Below are 19,152 nucleotides of genomic sequence, written 5' to 3' on the forward strand. Positions count from 1 at the left end.
TTCTGTTAACAAGCTTGAATTTCATAATTGCATGCCTAAGAAACATAGAATCATTTAGGTTGGAAAAGACCTTCAAGATCATCGAGTCCAACCATCAACCATGCCCACTAAACTATGTCCTGAAGTGCCATGTCCACGCGCTTTTTGAATACCTCCAGGGATGGTGATTCAACCACTTCCCTGGGCAGCCTGTTCCAATGCCTGACAACCCTTTGAGTAAAGAAATTTTTCCTAATCATAGAATCATTTAGGTTGGAAAAGACCTTCAAGATCATTGAGTCCAACCATCATCCATGCCCACTAAACCACATTATGGAGTACCCCATCTACGCGCTTTTAGAATACCTCCAGGGATGGTGACTTAACCACTTCCCTGCGCAGCCTGTTCCAATGCCTGACAACCCTCTCAGTAAAGAAATTTTTCCTAATATCCAACCTAAACCTCCCTTGCCTCAGCTTGAGGCCATTTCCTCTCGTCCTATCTCCAGCCACCTGACAGAAGAGACCAGCACCCACCTCACTACAACCTCCTCTCAGGTGGTTGTACAGAGCGATAAGGTCTCCCCTCAGCCTCCTTTTCTCCAGGCCAAACAGCCCCAGCTCCCTCAGCCGCTCCTCACAAGACTTGTGCTCCAGGCCCCTCACCAGCTTCGTTGCCCTTCTCTGGACACGCTCCAGCACCTCCATGTCTTTCCTGCAGTGAGGGGCCCAAAACTGAACACAGGACTCGAGGTGCGGCCTCACCAGTGCCGAGTACAGGGGGACGATCACCTCCCTGCTCCTGCTGGCCACACTATTTCTGATACAGGCCAGGATGCCGTTGGCCTTCTTGGCCACCCGGGCACACTGCCGGCTCATATTCAGCCGGCTGTCAACCAGCACCCCCTAGGTCTTTCTCTGCCGGGCAGCTTTCCAGCCACTCTTCCCCAAGCCTGTAGCGCACTGCATGGGGTTGCCATGACTGAAGTGCAGGACCCGGCACTTGGCCTTCTTGAACCTCATACAGTTGGCCTCAGCCCATCGATCCAGCCTGTCCAGATCCCTCTGTAGAGCCTTCCTACACTCCAGCAGATCAACCCTCCCTCCCAACTTGGTGTCATCTGCAAACTTGCTGAGGGTGCACTTGATCCCCTCATCCAGATCACTGATAAAGATACTAAAGGGAACTGGCCCCAATACTGAGCCCTGGGGAACACCACTTGTAACCCACCGCCAACTGGATTTAACTCCATTTACCACAACCCTCTGGGCTCGTCCATCCAGCCAGTTTTTTACCCAGCGAAGAGTACACTTGTCTAAGCCATGAGCCGCCAGTTTCTCAAGGAGTATGCCATGAGAGACAGTGTCAAAGACCTTACTGAAGTCCAGGTAGACAACATTCACAGCCTTCCCCTCATCCACTAGGTGGGTCACCTGGTCACAGAAGGAGATCAGGTTGATCAAGCAGGACCTGCCTTTCATGAACCCATGCTGGCTGGGCCTGATCCGCTGGTTGTCCTGCACATGCCGTGTGAGTGCACTCAAGACGAACTGTTCCATATTCTTCCCTGGTACCGAGGTCAAGCTGACAGGCCTTTATTAATTTATTTATTTATTAATTCATGGGTTTTGTTGTTTGGGGTTTTTTTGTTTTGTTTTTTTTTTTTTTTATTTTGCATCTGAGCTGTTTCCCTAGAACAATGCTAATAATGCTTACACTTAATTCTTGTAATCTCTTCTTTGAGAAAACTGTAGTGATCAAATGTTCTGGAGAAAAGCTTTGACATCTGGCATGATGGCGTCAAAAGATACCCTTTTTTCTTGCTACTACTGGAAGCCTCTCCACATCCAACTTAGCTGTTGATTGTACCTATCACAGGTTGAAGTCTTTCAAAAGTTATGCAATTTTTCCAGCTACACTCCCTCAAAAATATTCTGCGTAAGGAGGAAGAAAGGGCAAATAAGCAGTTCTGCATTACAAAGCTGAAACTCCTATGCAGTAAGGGTTGGGTTTTTTTACTGAAAAGCATTAAAAACACTTCTGCACATGCATTTAATAGGAAATTTCAACAGAGAAATGCATATTGAAATGCTACAGAAGGCAGCTGTGATCTGCACTGCATCCTCATTAAGAATTTGATTTCAGAATTTAAAAACTAAATATTGTATTTAAGTCCCTTGAACTCCAGTGTTATAGCTTTGAATTGATAAAGAGATTAAGACTTCAAGTCTCTAATTTTCTACAACAGCATCAAGGCCATTCTTTCTTAGTACTATTTTAATTCACTATTTTTAACAACATAAGCTACAAGCCTGTTTCCTTTCAAGCCCTTAAGGGGATCACTGGGAAGAAGACAAAAACCAAGCCATTTTGGTTACAGATGAAAAGTGGCACCAAGAACCACATGAGTCACCCCAAGTTTTGAGTTCATAATTTATCTAAAAGACTGCACTGATAAACTCTAATTTTAGGTAAAAATAACACTCTGATAAAGATAAGAGATGCAAGACAATATTACAGCTATTATAACTTTTTAAAATTGAGAACATAGTAGTTAATGAAATAAATGAATTTGCTTTCCCTATTGTAATTTTATTAATATTTTTCACACTCCTACTTGCTCTCCGACCTCTTAATTTATCAGGAGACCAGTCTCCAAAGGCTAGAAGCCTACGCTTGAACAGACAGGACAAGAGAAGAATCACTCAGTTGTGTTCAGTGTTTCTAAAACCTCACAACATTTATGGTTTGCGTTAGCTTTCTGTAAATCCTACTAAGTCTTTGCTGGTCCAAAAAATAATCTTACAGGATAACACATATGTCTGCCAGCACTACTTTTTTTCCATAGCAGCAACTGTTTGGAAACAGAATGCTGAATTTTTTAGAGTATTTGATACTCTACAGGCAAAGCAGATTTGGTTGTGAAAAAAGAAAAAGTAACATTTCAATATTTGTTCAGGATTATTTAGGATTTTGAAGTATTTAAGAAAAACTAGGATTTCAACATTTTCAAGATATTTAAGATTTACAAAGAAACAGCCTATTATCATTTCTCTTAGCATTTAATAAAAACTCAGCTTAAAAAGAAAAGTTAAAGAATGCCAAATACTGATTCTTCTTAGTGTCTTTTCCTACGACTACCACAACATTCTTTAGTATTTCCACTAAATCCTTTAATACTTCTCTTCTGTAATTGAACCTATCTAGATTTAGGCCAAGATTTTCCAAAACTGATCAGTAATACGTCAGTTCTGGGTGGGTTAATAGAGATGTTTAGGAGTTAAGATTCTTCACAGGGAGAATCTTCAGATGTCTCAAGAAGAGGTCTTCCTTATCAAAGCACGTATGTTTGCACTTGTGGAAAAAGTTGTCCTCTTAAAAATTACCAAATTAGGCAGGTAGCCAAAAGCCATCAATAACTTTTGAAGATATTGTCATCTGAAGGGCAGGTCACAGGTTAATCTGCCTGGGGCAGTAATACAGGTGGACCACCAGGTGAGACAGAACTACCTTCCCTTTTCCCTGACACATGGAAGTGGCTATCAGTCAGCGAGTGGCCTGCAAGTGGGTCGAGAGAAAATTGGTACTTCTGCAAAGCAGCATTCCTAAAGCCAATAGAAGTGCTAGCTTAGCTGAGGCTATGAGTAGATACAAGTTTTCTTACTCCATGGTACCCATAACACAGAATCAATGATCAGGAGTACTAATCCTGCAATATACAGTAGCTATGAAAAGCAACATAGTGGTAAATGTCAAACCTATGGCGGATGGCCTAGCACTGTCACTTTCTTATCCAGCACAGTCCCTAACTAGACAGGACTATGGCAGCCCACAATGAACTTTTACCTGAGACACATTTTATGCTTTAAGAGTGTGCGTGTGTGTGTGTATATATATATACACACACACACACACACAAAAAATAAATATAAAGATATGTATATAAATGGCACAGACAACTAAGCTAATCTCACTGGCTTGTTGCATTTTCCCTATGGCAAGCAGAATATAAAGACCGTTTGATTTCCCAACTCAGAGTGTACTGAATATTCATATAAATACTACAGTCTGACTATGGGATAAGGCATCATAAAATCAAGTTTTTAAGTCATCTTAATATTATCTCCAGTTTAACATTTCTTTCTTTTCTGGATTTGTGGTCTAAGCAGTTTCATCAAATACCTCCAATTCTTGTAAGATACATTTGGAGCCATCTTTTGCAAATATACCACAACAATCAGCCAGCCAGTCCCACCTTGTGACCAACGCAATAAAGATTTTGGGCTCATTATACACTTTTAGAAGAGACTGCGAAGAAAAACAATATTTTTAATACTAAAAATTCAACCATACATGCAGATATTGTCTTTTCTTTTATACTGTATTTAGTAAGTGCAAAGTATCTTTACCTGACAGAGCATCTTGTGCTTCAAAAAATGTGCTGAGACCTCCTTTCACATAAGCTAGGCTCCCCTCATTTTTCTTATTGGCTTGTTTCTTCAAATGCACAACAGCTGTTTTGAGCTGATCAAAACTGAAAACAAACAAGAAGAACCCCTGTGACATTCAAACAACAAGTAAGGTCAGCTAATGAATAAACAGAACATTTTACTTGGAAAATAAGACCAGCTACTTTTGCAACAACTATTATTAAGGACTGAGTAATTGCTAACGAGTGTGCTTCTCGATAATCACAATTTACTCTTAGTCCAAAGAATTTTTGTTTTTTAGTTTTAATCATAAATGGAGGGCTCCTATCACTTGTGATGGAATAGACTTCTTTATAATACAAATTAGTCAAGAAACTTTTTCTAAACGTGCAACATTGCTCTTGGTTAACTGTCTGTACTACATTAAATAGGCGATAGTACAATTCACTACACTTAGTATACTAGATTAACTACTGGGATGCTAGAAGTCTCTAATAATGACAATTGTTTAACTCTGCAGCTTAGTTCACAACCCTTTTTCACTTTCAGTTTCTGATTCCTTCAGTATTTTTATGTTGGCTTGGACATACAGTTCAAAACTGAACACAGTATTAGTGCAAAAATAAAGAGAAGCTGAACAGATTCCTGCTTTATGAAAGTATGTTTTTATATGTAGTCTACTGAATTATTTTTGAAAGACACTTCACAGGGGAATATTAATTGCCAACTCATCATTGTTGTTTGTATGGCAGGTTTCTTTTTATCTTAGTTTCCTAATATTTCTAGATTATTGCCAGTTTACATTTGATTTCACATTTTTATTTTTTGCAAGCAGCTGCAATTATTTTAGAAGTCTTATGTCATGACTGATTCTTCATTACTTGCGTATCATTTTTTTTGTTGTGGATGATGAATATGATCTCAGTAGTTATGCTACTGGATTCATTATAAAAGCACTATCACGAACAAGCTCAGAAATACAAACATAACACATGATTTCCACCCTTAAAGTCTTTTCTCCTACCTGCAGGCCAACCCCATCTCTCTAATACAAAAGAATCAAACAAAAAACTGCACTATACCTCAATGAGGAGAGGGAAACAATGAAGTAAGGAAATTAAGACATAAGGCAATTCCACCAATAGTCTTTGCTCACTTTAAACAGCAGTAGAAAAAGACATATTAAGAGAACAAACTAAACTTTAGCCCAGGCACTGAGAAGGCTATCACCATCTGCTGGGAGACAAAACACACTGGCGTAGTTACAGACATTTTCCTTTTTATATTGGTGATGTCACAACATTTTGCTTTATTTCCTGTTTCCATCTGCTGGACAGAAATCACATTACTCAATAGCTGGATTGGTCTACCTGGGCATACAAGAAGTACTTACCAGCAGCATTTTCAAAATAACAAAAATCTGTACAGCTCTCTTTTTAAGCACCATTTCATGTTATCTGATGATCTCACAATACGTCTAAATAGTTTATTTACATTTGTCAGGATATTGCCAGGAGTAAAAAAAAAAAAAAAAAAAAAAATTAAAAAAAAAAGTTATTTTGATTGCTTAAAAAGAATTTCCTTCAAGGAAAAAACAGACATAAGCTAACCAAAACATCAGCACACCACACATTTAGTACTCCCAATACGTGAGGTTACGTAGAGGACAAGAACTAAACCATTGCTCTTTGTTTCCGGAAAAACACCACAAATGATATGGGGCAGATAATTATAAAATTCCAGAATATTTCTAAGACTACACATTTTGAAGTGAGAAGAAAAAAAAAAAAAAACAAAACAACACAACAGAAAAAACAGATCTGCCTCTTCTTTTTTTAAAAAGCTATTTATAATTAGATTCAAAACATGACTGGATTCACCCTACCCTTTGACCCATTCTTCCTGTTGAGTTTTGCACAGCTTTTATACCTTCAACAACTAAGATTTAGATTTTATAAACCAATATAAACTGAATTAACATGCAGAAAACCAGCTTTCATTTAAAAACAAAAATTAATACTTTTTATTCCACTGGACCGAGGGGACCATGACTTGAAACTGTTCACACACAAAGACACAAACCAATGGAAGGTTTTTTTCCCCAAGAAACATGAAATACTCAAGCTGATACTAGAAAAAGTGTTAAAAATGTTTTTTCTTAATAGGCAGCTTGAAATTTACATGAGAGTGGACTTTCAGGTACTGACGCACTGGCACAGTACAAGTCAAAAAGGGGCCATACCAGCTGATGTAATTATTTAAGTTATCAATTCATAGTACTGATGACTAGAAAAATCAGTGTTTTTACTGATAACTTGTCATTTTAGAGATATAACCATTACTTTATGCTGCTGTTCATATTCCATGGTAATTCTGATAGAGTCATTTAATCAGTTCTAAGAAGTCATTTAATTCATTTTCTCGATCCACAGCATCCTTAAATGTACCTAATCCATCTGTGACAGACAGCTGTCAAATCAAATCTCAGCACTCTCCAGTGATGGTGATTCTGCAGCTTTACGAGTTACACTGTCCCAGGGCTTAAGCAATCTAATACGTTTTTGACCTGCACCTAACCTAAATCTCCCCTGTTGCAAAGTGAGACAGCTTGTTCTGTTCTTGGTAAATCATGAGCAATTAATGGCTATCCTTGAACTGCCCATTAGGTATTTCAGAACATGCATTCTGTATTAATTTTGTTTCTTTTCTAAAAGCACCTAATTCATTCAAGCCGTATACCCGCATATATTTATATACTCCTATTTTTGTGGCTCAGCTCTCATATCTTTCTTAAAGCAGTGGCCAAAACTGGGCAGAGCACTTCAACTGCAGCTTTAATAATGCCAAGCAGAATAATTATCCTCATATCTTACATAACACGGTCTTGCTGATACACCCCAGAAGATGATTTGTACTAGACAGCCAATGGGTATTCATGGCATGTTACAAACACCAGATTGTCTTCCGTGCTACTGCTGCTCAACCCCAGGTGTGTACTTTGCTGCTCCCCTTCCCCACACCCCTCAGTCTTGTGCTCAACTATTTCACAACTGCTACAGCCGAGGCTGCCCCCGGTTATCACATCCCCTGCCTTGCCTGCAAGAATCAGATTTAGGAAAGCAGCACTCCAATTGCCCACCTAGCAGCTATGTTAGAAGTCATTTCCAGAACTCTACACAAGCCTCCTGGATTGCTGCCCTTCCTGCAAATATCAGGGAGGTTGAAGTCTTGTACAGGAACCAGGGTCTGCTCTCTGGAGACTTCAAGATGCTTAAGGAAGACTTTGTTCACTTCCTCATCCTACTGCGATGTCACCCTTTCCAGCCTGTTGAACAAGCTCTCAACCATCCTGCTACCTGCTCTGTAAGAGGGACCATATATTTATGCAAGCTCTTCCTTCACACAAAGGTCAAGTCCCTCTCTTCTTTTCTGGTTATCTTTCTCAGAAGGCCTCTTCCCATCCATCACAGAACACCAGGCACATGAGCTATCCCACTTTATCCCAGTGATATGATTGTCTAATCCCATGTGTGGAGCTCTGGCTCCTCTTACTTGTTTTCCAGGCTGCATGTGAGTGTGTAAAGGCACCTGAGGTTAGACCCTTCCAACTGGTTTTGTAATTCCCAACAGCACTCTCAATGCTGTCACTGAACCATACATGTAGCACTCTGTCCCTTCATTTGACTGCAAGCTGTTATCACCATCCCCTGATAATCCTAATTTGAAGTCCTTGTCACCAAAGTGCAAACCTGCTGGCAAAGATGCTCCCACCCCACTTTTCAAATGAATCCCATTTCTCAGTAGCAGTCCTTAATAATGGATCCATGGCTACTGAAGTAAAAAAACTCCCTTTGAAACCAGTGGTACAGCCATCTGTGAACGTACAGGATGCATCCACTACTACCTGAAGCTTTCCCCTTCACCTGTAAATCAAAGAGAATATCTGGGCTCCCAAGTTCTTCACTTTTATCCCCAGGGCTTTGCAATCACTCTTGATCTGTTCTACATCTCTCTTGGCAGCACCACTGGTGCCCACATGAATAAGCAACAAAATGGCAACAGTGCAAGGGCCAAACATAAAGGATATTTCTTAAGAACAGCTACATCAAAAGCTGTTTGTTCTCTCTCACTTTATTATGCCCTCAGCTTTTTTAAAAGCCTGATGATCCCCGAAGTTATCAGATTGTGATAGACAGAATTCATTTCGAATCACTCCTCTTTTAGTTACTTGATTTCAAAAGATGCTGTCGCTCACTACCTGTGTATTAGGTAATAATGTTCTCTTGCTGTTGTTTTGGCTCTTCAGTCTACCATCACCCTGAGAAGAAATTAAAGTATTTCCCAAGTAGATTAATGGTTATTTCTGGAGCTCCTAATACCAACCCCTCCAAAAACCAATCAACCCACACCTATTTCTACCATTAGATAACAAACAAATATTAAATAAATTTGCAAAGTGGTATTTCCCTTCAAAATGCTATTTAGAACCTAATTGTTGAAAACAACAACAAAAAGGCTCATCATCTCTACTAAAAATAGCTTCCAGTATTATCCGAACACCAGCTGATATAAGTTTCAGAACTCAGTTATACATGCAAAAATACATTTACGTAATGCATTCATGTAAGTACATATTATGAACTAGATTTAAAAATAAAGACGTTAATGGTCAAGATTTCAAGAGATTTATCTCAAAGATCTTACTCGCTTGTCCAACTTCTTTTACTATAGCATTTTCCACAAGAGTTAACTAAAAGCTAACTGATACTACTAACAGTTTTACTGTTAGTCGTCTGTTCAGTGCCCTTATCCTGAGCCTCTAGTCATTACTTAAGCTAACGTCTGGAGTTTCCACTCAAGGACATGCTGCCTAACTTCTTGATTCATAAAGGGCTTTAGCCTGAAGAAAGACAACTTCCATCTGACAGGGTGGGGTGGGGGGGTGGGAAACAGGCCATAAGTTAGGTCTGATTAAAAAAACCCAAAGTTTTCCTCATAACCACATTGAACAGACTTGTTGATTCAAGTTTCTAACCAAGCAGAAACACCACAGGCAGTAGAGCCTACAGGACTACTACTGTAAATGTCAGCCACCAATGACACATCTATTGTATAATGAAATAACATAAGTGACTTGCATTGTAAAACAATTATTTATATGATAGCAACAAACCTTGTTGTTGAATGATTCTCAATCAGGTACCAGGCAGCAGAAAAGTTTTCACTAGTGAAATCAGCACTCATCCCAGGAAACAGTGCCTCTAAATCTTTTTGAGGAAATCTGCCTCTGAAAAACAAATATTTATTTCTTCAGTGAGACATATTCTTGTGAACAGTTTACAATTAAAAGTGTCACATAAAAAAAAAAAAATCATGTTCCCACAAGAAGTAAATATAAACTTGTATCTCACCATGAAATTAAATCTGGTATTATAGACACATGTAGTGTGACTGGGAAAGAAAAAATTGAAATCTAATCTGAGTAAAATTAGTTTTACCATTTTGACTTCACCATTACACACATGACAGAAATGCTGCCTGTACAAAATGCTTCTAAAGAAAGAGAACTGCTGCCTTCAGAAAATACGACTAGACAGACTCACCATGATACTACTAATATTCAAATGCAGGACCACTAATGCTGAATGTACTCAAAGTCAACTCTACCTTTTAAACAGGAAAATCAGTGCACCAAGCCAAGTAAATCAGAGAGAATATTCTCTATAAACCATGAACCAGTATCTATCCAACTTTAAAGTGACAGGACATCACCAGGTTGACAGCTTGTAAGTGATCTTGCACCATCATTGTCTATTGGTCCACGTGCAGTAGAAGTCCCACGGAAACACGAAGGAAGATACACGAAGCATACTTCCATTATATACAAACACTGAAAGAAATCCCGAGTTAAAATCATCCTCTTGCAAAACAGAATACACTGATCTGTCTGTTCATAGTACACAAAACAAAGGAAAAGCGGGCATGTCTTGAGTGAGAAACAGCATGTTTTGTTTGTTTTTATTCAGTCTTACAATGCATAAAGATAGCATGCGAGCCAATTCCTTGTGAAAGCAGATTCTCTACAACAGCACTTCTGAAACTACAAGTAGCTTCTAAGATACTCATACAGAAAATGTATTCCATTTATTTTACGTCAGTGTAATAAAAATATTTAAAGAACTCTTTGATGAAAACATGACAATCTTCATCCATCAGTCCAGACACACACTTAACACTTGGCCATATTCATTCCACCATGCACTCTCAGTACATCACCAGGTGCACTCACCGCTCTATTCTTTACCACCAGCTGCATCCCATCTTCAGAAACTAATCGTGACAAATAAGTTTACTTTTGGTCAGCCCTGAATTGGTCAGGCAGTTGGACTAGATTATCATTGTAGGTCCCTTCCAACTGAAATATTCTACTCTATTCTAAAAGTTGACTATGTCATTTTCGGATCACATCAAACTCAAAAGTCAATAAAAACTCTCTCTGACACTAACAAGCTAGGTGAACTCTGCTATACAATGTACACTGTATGCAAATGCAAACCTGCTGTACTTTGTGTTTGAGATCAAACTTGGGTGGGGGTAGCAATCCAGAGTCAGCTATTGGAATTACATTTAATACGTATGAAAAGCCATTTGAATGGACACGAAAGTAATGATTTGTTAGTTTTGGTTTTTGTAATCTAAACATTTCAAGATAGCTAAAGCTGTTTTTATTACAAAAAGCAAACAGCAGATTAAGTGAAGCAAGTCTAAAGGCTGACGCATTAAAAAGTACAATTACACAGAAACAAGAGTTGTTTTCTAAGTTTCTATTCATATCCAAATGGCCATTAGCACAAGCAGGTACAAAGGACCTACATACATAATGACATGGCACAGGAGTCTTTCATCAGTAGCACCTGATTACAGCAGGGGCATGAAACAATACTTGTTAAAAACAAGAAGAAAATCAAATGAGATGCAAGGAAAGTGATGACAGATACGGAAAGTAGAGAGACAGGAAAAATAGTGTGAGAAACAAATGTAGCAACTAAAAATGAAGGTCCCAACATTTCTCTGTTTTCAAGGAAAAAGTGATAGTGTTAACATAAAAATTTATAAACATAAGTAGCAAGACTCAGGATTACCAATGACCTTGAATTTCATGAATGCCAGTTAGTGAGCAGAAAATGCTGATGGATTATAAGAAGGAGAAGAAAGTTTGAGTTTATTCATTCAAGACATTTTAAGATATTATTTTTCATTCAAAACAGTCAGAAGTGCCCAATAGGCATATGAATTTGCAGAATAGTACTTCACATGAGATACATGGCATGGCTGTCTAAAAAAGCTTTTCTATTAAATCCAAACATGGTGGCATCTTTGTGGTCAACTACATTTTTTAATGCTAAAACCCAAAAACAATAAAAAATTTTCAGTTACCTCAGAAGAGGCTCAGACCTTCAGTGCAAGCACTATGTAAGTGCATGCACACAATACAGAAGCAGAATTTTGTTCGTATTTTTCAGAACTTCAATATATTTTCTCAGAAGCCAAAAGAAATAGATATAACACAAAAAGCACACACACTCAACAAATATACCATTACCAAATGCTACTTATGATTGCAAGTTTGTAAGACATACGCATGACAGTTTAAGCTTATGCATGAGCTATACAATTCCTGGGGCGGGGGGGGGGGGGGGAACTATTTTCTTTATATATAGGGATAAAGATCAATAATTTAGCTAGGGATGTAATAAATTCCTGCAAATGAGTTTTGCTCACAGCTAGTGGGACAGAAATTAGGGGGTTTTTCAGTTTGATGTTTGACTGCATTAAAAAGTTATTAGGAACTTTTTTCCAACAGATGTATTTGTGCAGAACCATGAATTAGCAATGCATTTATGGGTGCTTTTATCTATGCGGACATATTTTAGACATAGTCACAACAGTAGAAACATGAATGTGAATGTGTGCGGTATGTTAACAATATGTTATACTCTGTGGTGTAATATCCTTATTTTTATCATAAATTTTACCAGTAGATTTTCCACTAACAGATATGGGGACCTTGGAATGACTTGCTCCAGCTGTCTTCACAAGAAGCTGCTCACTAAAAAGTTCAAACTGAAAGCAACTGTATTTCTAAAATGTCTGGCCAGATGCATCTAAAAAGAGACTGATTCCACATACACACAAGTTTGTTTCATTAACTTCCATTAGTAAATTAAATAAATAAGTCCTTGAAAGTTGTTCTCATGAAAACTTGCTTACTGTTTACTTATAAACAAGCACATATGTGACTTGAGAAAGTATTTCTGTTTTACTCATTTCAACATTATGGGGTGAATATGAACTAGTAGCAAAAGCTGAGACCATGCTGACATGCAATAAAATCGTTGATCATTTTTATGTTGATTTGCTTGTTATACAAGAATCACTTCAGGAAGCAACTCTGAATACTTAATCACTGATTAAAAAGCAATCACTGTAAAAGAAACTGGGAACCACAAACTGAACCTAGAAGACCTCAGAAAAAGAAGAGAGACGTTTACCATCTTTGACAACTCCACGTATTTCGTTACCTTTACAATTTCAGCAAAGGTACACGTATTGGATTTATATAGTAGTACTTTCTGCTAGGCAGACTATTTTATTTAATACAGAACCAGATCCGGTACTAGACCTCTAGTAAAATTTTAAAGTAGTCTTATTCATCCATCAGTAGCAATTTTAAATATAAAAGTAATTAAGATTTCACATACTGTTTATATTCATGAGAACTATAATAAAAATAAATTTGGTTTCAAGCCACTATACACTTTCACTTCCCTCAAACATATTTTGAGTATATCTAATACAGTCATACAGTATTAGATGTAGTGGTCCTTGCTTCCACATAAAGGGCATGCACATCTAGTTTGGATTCAAAACACATAGGGTACAATCAATTCACTTGCACCGCATGTCCTCATCTACACAAGTCCCTCCCTCCACTACCCCAAACTTTAGGTTCTGTATAGGCTGATACTCAATAAATCTAATTTAACATCACAGCATATATTGGCTCTTACGAATTCTGCTACAGAACTTGTGCATATACAGAGCATTTATATTCTCCAGAGGTTTAAGATTAGTTGTAATCTCCATGGGTAAATCACAGTCTCCAAGGAGTCACAACTGAGTAACAGCAACAGAATGCAATGGATACTAATGAACAGAGCCTGACTATGAACGCAGCTTAGCAGGTTGCAATTTTTCTGTAAAGATTATTTTGCTCCCAGAGTTTCAGAATCTCATAGTACGCTTTTCAGCATATATGACAATATTTGCAGATTAAAGGCAGGTCCCAAAACAGGATACAGCCACCAAAAGGTAACTTGAACCTCAATTCCACGGGAGTTTATAGGTCAAAAGGAGCAACTTTAAATAAACACAGATCCTGAATAGCAACCAGCATAAACAAGCTCCAGCTAGAGCTGCTGTACACGCCCCCCTCTGTCTGGTACCAGTCAGACTCCTACAAGCAGGCTTTGTACCAGCTGTACCGTGTTAATAATATATGCAAGACAGCCAGCAAAAGAGATGCTGGAGTAGACTAAACCCGACAAATCAGAAGGTGTTAATGAAGGTGTGTCCAACAGCAAAAAGACAACAACGCACTCTGGCAATTACTCCGTAGTAGCATTGGGTTTATCAGAAATATGACAACAAAATGACAACCATATTTGAGATATGGCAGAGTGTGATAAGAGAAATCTACTAAGAGATTATAGGCTGGTAGCTGCAACTGATGTATCAGCCTTACAAGCAGGAAGTGTTACTATATTTTTAAACACCATAAAACTAAGACTATATACTACTATATACTGCATCTCTCTCCTGCAGGTTTCACAATTTCTTTGCATGCACCTCTGTGATAAAAATTGTCACAAGCTCATCACATTCAAGGATGAAATCGACTGCATTTCCATACAAGCCATTAAAAAAAAAAAAAAAAAAAAAAAAAATCAAAGCTTCCAGAAAGTCTTTTCGTATCTCACGGTAGCAAACTGGTGTTTACCATTAGGTGGCAGCGTAAGATCATCTGTTCCCTCCTCCCACATGAACTGTTTTGGAAGCTGGCGTGGGAAGAGGGAGCATCTGTATTGAGTGGGTGGATACAGAAGTATGTGGAATGTACTTAGCATGTCAGCATTTGCTTTCATGTACGAGATGGATCCACCATAATGACCTCTGCTACATGCAAAACAACAAACACTATTCAAAAATTTTCTAACCACCACTAGGTCTGACTGCTGTTACTGCTTTGCAGAGAACGGATTTTCTTAGTCTGACAGAGTAGGTAGAGGAGGCAGGGAACCTTTGATTAAACAAGGACTTGTCGAGCAGGAGGGGAGAAGTATGTGGTACATCTGAACAAGCAATTCATTCACAAATCTTACGTAGATCTATATTTTCCACCAACAGATTTTAACCAGTGCTTTTATGAAACAGGCATCACCTATTTTCTCTTGCAGAACTGTTCAAAATTCTGAACAATCCTATGTTGGTAGGATGTAACCTACCAACCTGCTCTTGTCACAGTTCTAAACTGCAAAAACCAACCCAAGTACTGCAACATCACTGTTAATGTTAGAATTTTCATACCATGTTTCCACATTTCTCAGACTGAGGCAACTACTCTGTATACTCCTTTTCTTCCTGTAAGCTATTTAAGCCTTCTGTAAGGGTTTCTGGCTACAACTGTATAACACCACAGTCAGGATTATTCCTTGGGGAGGAAGGTGGCACAGACCTGCTTTGCACTTAAAGCCAGCATAAAGATGGTGACAGAAAACTAAAGCTTTGTATCAGCCTTTACTCCATTCTGAAAATTAAAGAACTAGAACTCAAAGATTAAATATTTCAAATACCTGTTTTCTGGTGTGAATGAAATATTTCATAGCATACACACAATATCCACTAAGTGATAGCAATGTAAAAAAAGCCCTCATAGAATTGGATCAATTCTGTGCTTTAAAAGATGAATAAACAACTGTTAGCAAGGCAGAAGAACAAATGTGTGCAAACACTGTATTCTACAAATACATTTGTGACTTTAAGGATCGCCACTGAAATGTAAGTTTAATTACAATATAAATGATTTCACTATTCAGCAACTGAGACATATAACATTTAAAATATCTTGACTACATAAAAAACACCCAGGAGAATGAGTGTATATCCATAGCTCTCACTTTGCATCCTTGCAACATTTGAATGCAATATGAAAAGAGAATTCCAGTGTATATTTTGAGTACACATTACTCCTACAATATATCTACAGGCAGTATTTTAATTATTAATTGAATGTGTTAGACCCACTATTATCTATTTCCTTTAATTCACAGTTCAACCTTTTTGTTCACTTTAATTGGGAGCAACTGGGATTTAACTCCAATCTTAAGTCTACCAAGTCAGAATAAATATTTTTTTTGTCCCTGTGCTTGCCTAATAGTTTAATGAAATGCTGTACTAAAGCATGTCTGTTCATTGCTTACATGATCTTGTTTCTAGTATTTCCATGTCCCATTTGCAACACCTTGAAAGTACCCACCTGAATGATTCAAAAGCTATGATTAATTTTTAAGAGCATTTTAATTAGAAAAAGTACCATAAACAATGTTTAAAGAAGTCACAAAAAGGAACTTTTAGAACTAAGCATAACCCATGTTAAAAAAAAAAAAAAAATCACAACAGACAGGTGATCTAACTCTTTCCCATGCTGCAGATGTTTTTTCTGTATCATTTGCTGATGACTGACAACCACTTTCTAGAGGGAGGACTTCTTTCTCTCTTTCAGTCAGTAGTCTACCCACTTCCTGTCTTCTCTTCAGCATGCTCCCATCTAGCTTATTCCTACCCTACTTTCTCACATCTATTTTTCACTGTTTTTCTCCCTGATCCTCTCTTTAAATGTTTCTTTTGTTTGCCACTATTTGCATAACCAAAACAAGGCACTCCTTTCCCTTCCTTATCAGCCTTCAGGCTGCAAGGATTGTAAATCCCACCAGGTCAGACCAATGCCGAATGCTTCAGCATCAATATTAAAATACATCCCAATTTGCACAAATTTCAAAATAGTTTAAAGAAGCCAAAGCTATTAATAAAGGAGAGACCCATTATGCTGCAGAATCACATCCTGTACACACAACCGTTCATCGTATTAGGCTTTCTTTTATTTTAAAGCATTCCAAAATTCTACCAATTTTTATCACTTACAGTGACAACTTATTCTCATGTCTAGTAATGGTTAGTTAATGCTAGTTAATGCTAACATCTTGCCTATCCACTCCCCTTCTTAATTTATTATTGCCTTTTTTCAGTACCTTGTACAACTTCTCATTACTCACCCATCCCATATGTCAAGCATTTGCAAACATTCGACTTTAGTTAACCTGTATGGTATTAGAGATTATTTTATAAAAAGTAAACATCACATTGTTCCAATTTTTCAAGCAAGTTATGAAAGCTTTTCCATTGGGGAGGCACTTTTTAATTAAACAAAGCATATCCCACGTACAGTCACAACTATTAACACCATGCTGTCACCCATAGCATGAGGGCAGACCAGGCTTTTCCTCTTTCCCTGTCTCTCTCCCCTCTCCACAACTTAACCTGTCAATCCCTCTACACAATTACTTGTTATATTGACTAATGTTCCTTTTCTCCAACTAGTAATTTTCAACACCAGTGCTTGCCATAATCTTTATGCTTCACTTCCAGTGAACTTGGAGATCAATGAACAATGAACTAGGCTTGATACTACGCTTGCCCAAAGATTTCCCTATTTTTCAAACCCTCACAAAAAGGTTATTTCCTATCTGTATTTACATATTTCTGACTTTTTTCTCCACACAAAATATGAGGTTTCATTAACATGATACTTTCTAATGCTTTCCAATGAAACGTTTGAAATATAGTATCATTGGTTTCCTATTTAACAAACATCCAAATAGATGACTAAATTAAAAAAAATCCTAAACTAATGCTGTTTAGGTTTCTGGAAGATAATTCTTAACCTAATCTATCACATTGACATTGTCTTAACTGTAAGAACTACCAATTTTGGTTATGAAGTCAAATACTACCTTAGAAGTTTTGTTAAAATAAGAACAAATTAAAAGCAACTGTGTCATAACCATTGTATTTACAGAAAGAAGTATTGTGAGAAATCTATGGATAGAGGACTATGCAACAGAACTAGTTATCTTGACTTAAATCCCAGATAAAATATTGGAAAAGCTGTTGCAGGGTTCAACAAATACAGAATTAAAGCAGAGAAAATTAATTTTAGTGTCAGCCAGTCACAACTGTTTCTTACAATGTTTGAGAAGATATTATATGGGCTTTGAGATTAAGTGCTTCACTGAAAATAAGAACGAGACAAAATTAACATATCGTCATTTTAAAGGAAATTTGCTAGCATAAGATTGATTAAAAACAGTTTTATGCAATGCCAATAGAATACATCATATGGATTAAAGAACTAGCTACAAAAAAACCCCAAATCCGTGGAGAAGCAAGCCTGAGAACATCTGTAGGTAAAGTTTTACTAAAGCCCACATTACTCTTTCATCAGTATTTGCATAATCATCAATAATAGCTTAATCATCAATAATAGCTTTATCACCAATAATTTTTTATAAATAGTTGGTAAAAACATTAACAAGATGACTGTCATCTGGACTAATAAGACAGACTTGTCAAGGAAGCAACAGAGGAACACGGTCAAATGCAAAAAGACATAGCGAGGATAAAGGAATCCAGGCCATCCGTACAGAATAATGAACAACCATGCCAGCAGCAAAAGTAGCAACTCAAGAGAATCAGCCAGCAAGCCACTCACTGCTAGTTGCTAGTGCAGCACTGCAGTAAAAAGGATTATTATGGTTTTTTTCCTTTACAAAGAGAGGAGGGAGAGTGGAGGAGAGACAGTAAGTCTTCTAGTAAGACACTGGAATACTGTCCGCAGTCCTAGAGCCCACATTTTAACAGGATTGGAAAACTGGAGAAGATGAAAGAAGTACGTGTCAGAAGTTACATCAGAGGCTGGAGAAGAATACTTATGAAGAGACAAAATCTTCAGCTTATTACAAAACGTTGGGTTAGTACTTTGAAAAGAAAGAAAAATACATATTCAAACTGGAAAGAAATGCACAGCCAGAGGCCAGAAAGTGATGACGTATCCACTAGAAATCCCATACAGATTTTGGTAAAGTACCATTTCCCCATCAGAACAAGGTAACAACGGACATTGCAGATTTTCTCCAATCACTCCCCCTCACAAACATTCAGCAGATGAGACCCCTAGTAACAGTTTAATTTTAAATAGCCTTTAGTTTTGGTAGAGCTGGTATCTTCATCAAGAGAAATATTATTCCTGATGCTATTTCTAGAAGTTGGGCAGGTTTGGAGCCCTAAGAGCGTCCCATTTAAAGCCCTCTAATTCCATTTCTCACTCACTATGAAGTTTCTGTTTCAGAAAAATATGTCATAAATTCCACCATACTTATGAACAAAAGTAAAGAAGTCTGTGGGTTGGAAAACAGTATTAATATTTCAATAAAATAAACTAGTTGATGTGGTATAATAAATCACATTTTACAGTGCAATTTTAGCAACAGATAACAATCTAAACATCCTTAAAAGCCCCATAAAACTCAAATGCAACAGTAAGTATTCCATAACTACAATGTATAA

General features: G+C 37.6%; 1 protein-coding gene across 5 annotated transcripts in view; it reads right to left on the minus strand.

Moving 5' to 3' along the window:
- The window catches only part of EXOC2 (exocyst complex component 2), a 137,904-nt gene that overhangs the window by 97,089 nt on the left and 21,663 nt on the right, over positions 1-19,152 (minus strand). For all 5 annotated transcript variants that reach the window (XM_052780272.1, XM_052780279.1, XM_052780296.1 and 2 more), the window contains exons 5-6: positions 9,584-9,697; positions 4,390-4,514 (exon numbers count right to left, since the gene is read on the minus strand). In XM_052780272.1, coding sequence (XP_052636232.1) covers positions 4,390-4,514; positions 9,584-9,697 — 239 coding nt within the window. The remainder of the gene's footprint in view (positions 1-4,389; positions 4,515-9,583; positions 9,698-19,152) is intronic.

The sequence above is a fragment of the Harpia harpyja genome, chromosome 1 (assembly GCF_026419915.1).
Source record: "Harpia harpyja isolate bHarHar1 chromosome 1, bHarHar1 primary haplotype, whole genome shotgun sequence".
NCBI lineage: Eukaryota > Metazoa > Chordata > Aves > Accipitriformes > Accipitridae > Harpia > Harpia harpyja.